This window comes from Gavialis gangeticus, unplaced genomic scaffold, assembly GCF_001723915.1.
Source record: "Gavialis gangeticus isolate Ggan-Ray unplaced genomic scaffold, GavGan_comp1, whole genome shotgun sequence".
In the NCBI taxonomy this organism is placed as follows: Eukaryota; Metazoa; Chordata; order Crocodylia; family Gavialidae; genus Gavialis; species Gavialis gangeticus.
In genome coordinates this window covers 46,004,721-46,014,965 of record NW_017728997.1, presented here as the reverse complement: position 1 = coordinate 46,014,965, position 10,245 = coordinate 46,004,721, and the positions used below count along the sequence as shown (strand labels likewise).

The window sequence follows — 10,245 nt, the reverse complement described above, 5'->3', positions numbered from 1 at the left end:
GCTGTGCAGGACAGCGGGTGGGGGCTGGGGGGGGAAGAGGGGGCAGAGACTATATGGGGCAGGCAGGCAGGCAGGTAGGCAGCTGCTGCAGCTCTGACTCTGGCCCTAACTTGGGTTTAGGCATGGAGTTGGCACTGCAGCAGCTGCCTATCCCTCCTCTGCCTTTACTCAAATCAAAGACAAGGGGCTTCCTGTCCCATGTTGAATGCTGGGGGGGGGGGTGCTCATCTTGGATTCAAATAAATATGGTAGGTCTCCTCTGAACAAAAAAAAACTTTTAACAAAGTCAAAACAAAAATGTTTCCTCTTAAGAGTTTCCAGCCTCTTTGTCTATATGGAGCACTGAATTGCTCAACCTAAACCTAGCCACACCAGATTGAGAGAGAAGCTGTTTTTCTTCAGTCCACTGCTAACTTCATATTGTGGAAAGGATACAGTCTGTATAAACTTTGTTCTGCCTCCTAAGCCATCGTACCCCATTCTCACCTAGAGGAAAAAGGAAGAAATCTTTACTGCCAACCCACAGCCCACATGCAGAATACTTTCAGGCAAAATGGGTTTGTGACTTTGGGTGACATCAGTGGAGCCAGATTTGGAGGAACAGTTGATCATTCACTTTCAAAAAAAAACAGACCTGTGAGACAAGTCTCCAATTGAATGCCCAAAGTCACTAGCCCCTATTATAAGTCTTGATAATTTCCTGAAGGAAGCCGATCTACCTTACACAAGGGAAGCTTGTCTACTAAGATCTCAATATCTGGAGTCAAGCCCAGTCACAGAGATATGGAGGAAGATACCCAAAGCTCCATGGAGTAAGGGTGGAAACAATCTTACTGAATGTGTATGACTAGCTTCGTAGCAAAGGACGGACAGTGCCTGAGGGGAAATGGGTTTCCCGAACAGAGAAAGGTGGCAGGGTAAAGCCTTATTTCATTCCTTGTCCCTCACTGGGGCAAGAATAAATTGTGCTAACCGTTAAAGAAGTCAAATTGCTGGAGGATTTGGGGAGGGCAGTTCACACTCACAGTGCCTATATGCTTGTGCAACCCCAATGAGCTGCTACCAGATGGCTTCCTGGAAAGAACAGAGTTCCTGATAAATGCTGGCAGAAGTCCTTTCAGAAGGTCATCATCTGGGTCGTCTGTCTTGCTCTGTTCCATTAAAAAGAGAAAAGATTGAATGACCAGATTTACTTGCTGAATTTTGTTTAGACAGGTAACACTGAATAAGGCAGTGGCAAGGGAAGCTGAACATGTCCTCTGGCAGCTGCAGCTGTGGCACCACCTGGAAGCTGTGTGCTGGCCAGGGCTGGGAACCTCCCACACATGAAAGTGGGAGCAAAGTATGAGGGCTAAGCAGGACACAGTCAACTGGTGGGCACCCACAGGCTGGATGAAAGTCACCTGACTGGCCAGATTTGGCCCATGGGCCATATTTTGTCCACCCCTGGGTTATACTAATAACATTGGCTTGGTGCTTACATTGCAGAGTGCCCCAAAACTCTGCAGAACACATAATCAACAGGCACCCACCAAGGCCAGAAAGTCCCTGACACATGGACAGTGGCAAATGAGCCCCTGCACAAGTCCAACCAATGCACCTTGGTGCATCACAATACTAAGATCTGATCAAAGTGGGTCAGCTGTCAGATGATCAATCTCCTGAGGGAATGGAATGCCAATTTCTTAAGCCTATTAAAAGTAGGAACATCAGGAGAATAAAAGAGGCAACAGAATGGAGTTCAATAAATAGGCTACTTTACCTCCACTGCTTCCTTCAGAATTTTTTTGGCAAGGTTCACCATAGGAGGCCTGTGAGAAACCAGATCAGTGAGTCAGCAGACCTCTACCCTCATTTCATTGCTGCAGGGAAGCACTGCAGCCACAAGAAGAAAGTCATCAAGCTACATGAAAGGTCAAATAATCAAGGTCTAAATGTCCCTTAATGCAATGCCTTAAAAACAGCTGGAGATTAGCCCAGTGCTCAGGCAGATGTGGGAGGGTCAGAGGGATGCACACATTTATCCCATCTATGGCCAGAGGAAGGGAAAAACTCACTGCTTTTTATCTAGCTTAAGTCTTTTCGCAGGGGTGGTGGTAGATTTGTGAGGCTGGTGGTCAGGTGTCTCTACATCAAATGTGGCATCCAGATCAATTTCATCACTGCAGGAAGGATGGTGGAGTTTGGGTTTCAGCAGCTTCACAGGAGCAGGGCTACAACACCATTTCGAAGATACATTAGTAACAGGCACAATGTTACATACTGTCTGGTAGACAGTGAAGACAACTCAGTATCTCAAGATAAATACTTATTAATAGCAATGATAAAAACAGATGTACTGGTGCCAGAAAACCCCAGGCTAGAGGACAGTTTCATTGTACAGGGTGCTGTACAAGCTCAGGAAGAAAACACCACCAAGCCAGTGTTCACTGCTGCACAGATCCACACATTCATAAGTTCTTGCCCCCTTCCAATGTAAAGCACTCTGGTTAAATAGATGTTGGCATGGACTTCCAGTAACAACCACAGCATGCCAGGGACTTCCCAAACACAGAAAACAACCCCTTCCTAAGCCAACTTGACCACAAGACTGGAAGGGGCCTACCATGTTGCTCCTCAATCTAAACCACCCGTCTCGCTATCCAGGGTTCTGGGGTTACACAGTGTTTGTACAGTACACTGATTTCTTGAGTGGAAGGTGCTTAAGCCCTTTTGCCCTCCCAGCACCACTGCATCATGCTAAATCCAACCAGCTGGGAACTCCCACTAGGCCTAGCTTTTACCCAGCAACTTTCCATGATGCACCAAGACTATCAGCTCTAGATAGCAAGGCAAAAGGTGAGCAGAACCCCTGGTTTCCTATCAAACCATCATCAATGATAAGGGAGGAAAGAGTAAGATACACAAACCAGAAAGGTTAAGCTACCGTGGTGTCTGCCATGCTTCACCATTTTCTACAGTTTTCTGCTGCTACCTACCCTTTATTTTCCTCATTGCCCACTAGACCGTACATTCTTAGGAGCTTGAATCTCATCCTCATCCCCATCTGCAGAGCAGTAACAGCATTACACACCACACTAATTCTCATACACTTATCTAACCTTTCCAAGACTAGTCGGCTGAGCATCTCATTGGATACAGATGGCACCTTCAGGGTCTCCTGCAGGATTTCAATCTTCTTCTTCAAACTCTTCAGGGAGAAAAAAAAAAACAACACAGAACCAATAAGACAAATGGTAAACTTATAACACAGATGAAGTTTGCACCCTCCTTTCCCTTTCTCAGGAGAGAACACAAGCTGAAACACAGGGAGAGACAGAGTCAAGGGATGAGAACATGTGAGAATACCCTACTTGAAAGGTAGCTACAGAGAGGAGGCACTAGACTGTTCCCAGTGGTGGCAGAGAACAGTACAAGGAACAATGGTCTCAAATTGCAGCAAGGGAAGCTTAGGTTAGATAATAGGAAAAGCTCTCTCATTATGAGGGTAGTAAAACAGTGGGACAGGCTACATAGAGAGGCTGTTGAATCTCTGTCCTTGGAGGTTTTAAAGACCCGGGTAGACAAAGCCTTGTATGGGATGATCTAGTTGGGGATGACCCTGTTTTAAGCAGGGGGTTGGAACTAGATGACCTCCTGAGGTCCCTTCCAACCATAATAGTCTATGATTCTATGAGGAGGGAGGAGCAGAATGGCCTGTAAGCTAGTACCTAGCTAGCAGGTAGCTCAAAGTCCTGGCTCTGCTGCTCTAGACCATGGACTGCTGCCAAATCTTGAAGGCTTAGAAGTGAAGGTCTCACCATGATCTCCTTGTCTGCAATCCTCAGATCTTTTTGGGTATTTTTTAACTCCTCCTTCGTCTTCTCCAACTCCGATACAGTTCTCTGTAGCTGCAGAATAATAGCAGTTCAGCCATTCCAATTATACATCATGGTGTAATGCTAGATAGTGATCCCAGCTATCTTGGCAGTACACATTTCAGCTGAATAGCAGCCACAGACTCTCCTAAGTCAGCTTTCAGAATGTGCCATTTGAGAACTAAGCTCTCTATCACACAGATACACAGCTACTGCTTAAATTTATGGAACATTTCTGGATGAGGAATCCACACCTATCCGTTTTTTCAAGCCATCCTGAAACTGTCCCCTCTGCAGGTGGCTTACTTTAACCCCAGCTGAGATGCTTCACGCACTGCTTCCTGTGCTCTCTCACCTAGCACTGACAGCTTTTCTGTGATCTAACGCATGGTGGCAGCAGCTAGTCTCTGCCTCAGTTATTTATAACCATAAGAAGTGAATACAAAGAGATTGTGGGTTGTCAGTTTCAGAATGAACATAGTGACTGGGTTTTGCTACTTCCACTAGAACAGCACCTGTACTACATTGACACTCATGGTACAGACTTGCCAAAATCTGCAGTTTCAGATCTCAGCTAGGACTTGGGCTACCTTAATGTGACACAAGGAAATTCAAAGAAAATAATTAAGCCCTTGGGCTCCTAGCACATCACAGGACTTCAACAGCACTGTAACTTATCCTACTTTGGGTATTCCTAAGCTACAGCAACCTGAATGCAACCCCTAGTACCTGAAACCATCCAGGCTCTTTTAAAGCTGCCCTTGTCAATAACAATGTAATGACAATGCACTCTCAGGATCTCTTCACCTTGGAGTGTGCATTTGGATTCAATACTCAATCCCACCCATTGTCCAAGTCAGTATGGCAGGCTAAGCACCACAGACCTTGCCAAATCTGCCAAGGGAGGCTACTAGGGGTTCACCAATAATTTTTTTTATTGGCTGATACTGATGGCCAATTATTAGAGGGGTGTTGGAGAGGGAAGGGGTGTCGCAGGGGGACAGATCAAGGCCTCCACAGTGAGGGAGGAAGTGGGGCAGAGGAAGGTACTGCTCAGCCAGGGCAGTGAATATGATCTCAGAATCGGGATGGACCCGCAAGTGGCTCATCCAGGGGACATGGAAAGGCGGGCAGCTATCCATCGCTGTGCCCCCCCCAGGGGAGACATGTGAGGCATGTGCCTCCCCCAGATTTGTGTGGGGCAAGGGCATGCTAACTGCTGCGGACTCAGGGCCAGGGGCTGCACTGGCACAGGGCAGATGGCAGCAGTACTGGGAGGGGGGCTATGGGGTGGGCTACAGCCACCCCAAAATTCCCTGTAGCCACTCCTCCCAGTGCCACCACCACCCACCCTGGCCCTCCTGGCCCAGAGCACAGTCCCAGCCCAGCTCCCCTGCCAGGAAGAGGCTGGCGCAGCCCCTGGCCCTGAGGCCACAGCAGGCAGCCCACACTCACCCTGCGCACATACTCCTCATGCCTCCCCCAGGGGTGTGCAGTGACAGGGAGCCACCCCCACCTCCCCACCCCATCTTGTCCCCCCTTATGAGCTGCCTGTGGATCTGCACTCCTGGGGTCACATTCATCGCCCTGGCTGGGCAGTGTCTGCCCTTGCTCCACTCCCTTCCTTACTGTGGGGGCCTCGATCTGCCCCTCCCATGCTCCTTCCCCCCACAGACTTACCAGCTGGACACTGGTCTCCAACCTGCCAGGCTGCACTCCTGGTCATGTGTATGCTGTGACTGCATGCATGTGCACAGCATTTAATCGATGACATTACTGGCCCAAAAAAAGCCAATGGCCAATAGCGTTAATTTTCCTGTTATTGGTTCCAATCTGATACGTGACCAATATATCGATGCACCTCTAGAGGCTACTGCCCAGGAAAGACCCAGACAGATTTACACTTCTCCAAGCTGGAAAGGCTGTAGCTGCTTCGCTGTAGCTGCTTAGATATGCAACAGCAAACTGATGCAAAGAACTCACTGCTGCTCCAAAGCACATCTTGCAAGAGCATATTTCAAACTAACAGCTTTATATGACAAGCTACCAGCCCTGCCATAACTTGAGGCACTCCAACCCTGTGCATAGAAAGTCACAAGTTAAAATCTGGAGCTCAATTTTGATATTTACCATGTTTACTCAAATATGATGTGCATCCTTTCCCTCAACAATTAGCTACTGGAAACTGGGGTGCATGTCAAATAAGGAAATGAGATAAGCAGAGGGCCAGATCCTGTAGGAACTGAATTGCTCAGCCCCTCTGAGGACAGGTAGGCATCCAGCAGCACCTGCTGTGTTAACTGGGGGTCCACTTGGCTGAAGTAGAGGGACTAGGCAGTTTGGGTCCACCAAGATTGATCCCTCAGTTGACTAAGTGAGCACTGCTAGTTGAGGCGTGAACTGCCTAGCTTCTCTTCTCAAGCTGGGCCCCAGATGAATAGGCAGGCATTCCCAGCTGTTCACCTTGCTTGAAGAGGGGCTGGGCAGTTCAGCTCCAGGAGAATCGGGCCCTCACTTTTCTTCTTGAGCGAAAGTAGGTAGGAAGCCAGCAGTGCCTGACAGGTCAGTTCAGGGCACAATCCTGCTGGACCCAAACTGCTTGGCCCCTGTGCTCAACCCAGATGGATCCTTCAAGCTGGCCCCACAGGTGCTGCTGGCTATGATGGGGCCCTCAGCAATGCTAGCAGGCCCTGCTCACTGCTCACCCACCTCAGCTCCAAAAGAGAAGGGCTTGGCAGTTCAGTTCAACCAGCAGTATCTGCCCTGTCCTGCAGGGGGTTAACAGAGCAGCCACAGGTTTTTGCTTCCCCCACCATGGCAGCTGCCTGCGTTTTCCCTATGAAAATACCATGCTACTGGTATTTTCAAGGAATGACCTTTTCTTCTTCATTCCACCTTCCAAAACCAAAGCGTCTCTTATTCAGGGACTGGTGATATATGAGAGAACGTGACAAACTTTTTAGTCCTAAGTAGTAACCAGCATTACTGATCCAGGTGGATGAAAGCAGTATTTGCTGCAGGAAGCTTTCTTTGCTGCGGGTGCAGGTCTGCAGCAACAGACACTGGCCTATGGAAGCAAGATCAACCCAATGCTTCACAAAAAACTGTCTGCTTTCCCTTTACCTTGTTATTGCCAGAAAACAGCTCCTTTTTCAGCTTCTCTGTCATATCGCTAGACACCTTCTGAGCCTCCTTCAGATTTTCATATTCCCTGGAAACGGCCCAAAAGAGTCAATTCTATGAATTAGAGGCAGGGTTCTTAGTAGGAGCCAGTGACCAGATGCAGCCCCCAAAAAAACTCAAAATCACAGCTTCTCAGCAGAATGCCTGGTGCAAATCGGTGTGTTCCACAAGAACTCTTCTGGGGAGCAACTCAGTTATGACTAAGGCTAATCTATAAACAAGCCAAGAGGGAGACTAAGCCTGGACAACTAGAAGGAGTAAGAATAAAGCCCTTGACTGCAATCTGAAGACATGTCATTCACATGAAAAAGGAGACAGCCTCCTTCCTGAGAAATGGACATAATTTTGCTTTAAAAAGACTTTCCACAGGCACTTTGGGTACCTTCTGTGCAAAATCTCTTCTGATAACAATACAGGTGTGCTTGCTCAGCTCAGTATTAAGATTGCAGTTACACAAAAGCATGGAAGGGTCTCCTGGAAGATCTGGACTCACTGCAGATTAGTGTGATAGGAACTTGGGAGTACAGAACAACCTGGCCTGCAGCTGCACAATGCTACACTCTGCATGGACATGTGGATATTATGCCACCCATCCTCTGAACACACCAAGAGATTGTTCTCTCAGCTCTTAGCCAATCATCATCCCCTAGATGCAATGACAATTGTTCCCATAGTGATGCTCATGTCACTACAGGGACAGTGGGAGAATCTGTGTGGCAGTCTCCAATCTAAGTCACCTGGATTCTGTCAGTCAACCCCACCATGTAGTAATAGGCAGTCACTCTAGCTAAATCACTATACTTCCTTGCAGTGCCCTGTAGGGGGAGTGCTATATCTACAGACCAAAGTGATAGAACAAATTACAGGCAAACCAGCAACACCTACTTTTTCAGTGAGATACAATAGACTGCAAGCTGTTCCACTGCCGCCTGCCCTGCTCCTATATCTCGGATCATCTCCTCCACTTCTGGGCGCTGGCTCTTTAACAGAATCTCAATTCTGCAACAGAAGCAGCTGGTCAGGTAACAGAACAGCAGTGCAGCAGGGGCTAAGAAAGCAGATGAGCCCTGGCACCCTAGAGCTAGCTGTCAGGACTCATTGAGAATTACTGTACATGTAGGCCACCTGCTGCTTCTTCTCCAGCTGGGGGAAGAAGTTACAACTTCTTACCAGAATCCTCCCAAGTCACTGGCTGCTGGTGAGGAAGTAGAGCAGCAATGGCTTAGCATAGCAAGGACAACTTTACTCTTGTGGACTAAGCACTGGATTAGGAGGCAGAACTCCTGAGTTTTATTCTTTGTCACTAATTCACTGTATCCACAGACAATACATTGCCATCTCTAGGCCTGAGTTACCCCATTCATAAGACAGCCTTAGTCAAACCAAGGCTAGGCGGGAAGGCATAAGCCCGGCATGCCCAACTTCATTATGCTAATGGAAAAACCTGTCTTTGACAGGTGAGAGGAGGTGTTGAGGGTGAGAAAGACAGATGGAACATGGTGATAACAGGCTCAGACAGGCCAGAAGGACACATCTGTGCTCATATGTAGGACTGCAGCTTACCCCAACAGAGAAAGAAGAAAAGCAGATTCATAGCAGCTCTGCATGTCCAGCATTTATAGCCCTTGTAAAAACCCTCTCCATAAGCCACTGCCCTGCCTGCTCATTTCTGCAAGTATAGGTGTACGTAGCACAGTCCCAGCTCTAACCTCTCCATAGTTTGCAGCTTGTTTCTGAGCCTGCATGCCTCTTCTTTTGCAGTCTTGGTATCTTCTTTCTGCTTCTCCAAATACTTCATTTGTTTCTGAGACAGAAGCAGGAATGGGGATATTTAAAAAGGGCTTCAGGGACACCAAACCCAAAGCAGTCCCTCAAAGCAATTGTCAGCTGAACAGTCCAGAATCAGAGAGGCTTTAGATTCCCACCCAACTGCATCACGCTTCCACAGATGGCAAGTCTTTGGTGCTAGTCACAAGGTGGTTCAGCCCAGGGCTTTGCTCAGAATTATTTCTCCTACTAGGATTTGTGTGGGATCTTTCCTAGGTGCCACTTCTATGTTCAGAAACAGCGCAGTCCCAGAAAAGTAAAAGGTTTCCAGTTATAGCAGTCCTCTTCCCCATCTAACACACTAAGCCTTCCCCCCCCCCTTTTTTTTAAGCAGATGAAATAGGAAACACTGTAGGAAGCTCAGCTGGGATATCTAACACCTGACCAGGAAGCAGGTACCCTTTCCAGATTACACTGGAGAGCTAGTTGTCTAGATATTTATGGGGCATATGGCATTAGGAAGTGACCCAGGCTGGATCAATGGAATATACAGAGGGCTTGGGTGGGGATCTGATGGTTTTTTAATGCACCTGTTGCCTATGCTTTGATCTCTGGATCCATTTTGCACATCAACTTCAAAGGTTCCTGGTCTACTTTTTCAATGTAATGCTGTTTGAACTGATTCCAAAGACTGGCCAAACACTGAAGTGTTTTAAGGTATAACAAGAAGCCCTTCTGCTTAAAGAAGCTGGATTGTTTTATATGCCTTCAGCCTCCCACCAGCTCACCTAGTCACAAAAACAGGATAGGAGCCTTGAGACACTTATGTCACTGTAAGATACCAGCTGGCCTAGATCAGATACTTGCTTTTCCCATTCCAGGAAAAGCCAGAGGCTGCTCCTAACCTGTTCTCTCTACCTCAGGTGCCTTGTGTTTCTACTTCCCTTGCACTGTTCTAAACCAGTGGAAGACAGATTTAGATTCCCGAGTCAGAACTACCACCAGGCCATTCTTCCCCTGTGTAGCAACTAAGTCCAGCTCAGTATGTTCAGTAGTAACACACCCTGTGTTACTGGAGGACAGACATGGCTTGATGCTAGTCAGTTTAGCCCACGGTGGGCAATTAGTTCAGCTGGCAGGCCACTCAGGAGTTTTGGTGAGCTGTCGAGGGCTGACAAAATCTTTCAGAAGATATCATTTTAACAAATTATAGATAAAAAACAAATCATACACCAAAAATCAAACATCTACTATATTTTAACTTTAGTTAAAAAAAAAATCCTGATTTATGGGTTTTTTTGAGTAGTATATATAGAGGCATAATAGCTCAAAATAAAGTCTTAATTTTGTATAGTGCATGTGGGAGGTGGGTGTATGCCCATGTGTGTGGAAGGGTCCTGGAAGCCAGGGGTGGGGGGCAGGCCCAACCAGCAGAGCT

The 10,245-nt window shown here is 47.4% G+C and overlaps 1 protein-coding gene across 5 annotated transcripts in view; it reads right to left on the bottom strand.

The window, feature by feature from the left end:
- The window catches only part of TRAIP (TRAF interacting protein), a 43,883-nt gene that overhangs the window by 4,883 nt on the left and 28,755 nt on the right, over window positions 1-10,245 (bottom strand). For all 5 annotated transcript variants that reach the window (XM_019505140.1, XM_019505142.1, XM_019505143.1 and 2 more), the window contains 9 exons: window positions 8,750-8,844; window positions 7,926-8,039; window positions 6,981-7,068; window positions 3,801-3,890; window positions 3,102-3,190; window positions 2,058-2,213; window positions 1,763-1,811; window positions 1,026-1,151; window positions 436-486 (listed from right to left, as the gene is read on the bottom strand). In XM_019505140.1, the coding sequence (XP_019360685.1) occupies window positions 436-486; window positions 1,026-1,151; window positions 1,763-1,811; window positions 2,058-2,213; window positions 3,102-3,190; window positions 3,801-3,890; window positions 6,981-7,068; window positions 7,926-8,039; window positions 8,750-8,844 (858 nt within the window). The remainder of the gene's footprint in view (window positions 1-435; window positions 487-1,025; window positions 1,152-1,762; window positions 1,812-2,057; window positions 2,214-3,101; window positions 3,191-3,800; window positions 3,891-6,980; window positions 7,069-7,925; window positions 8,040-8,749; window positions 8,845-10,245) is intronic.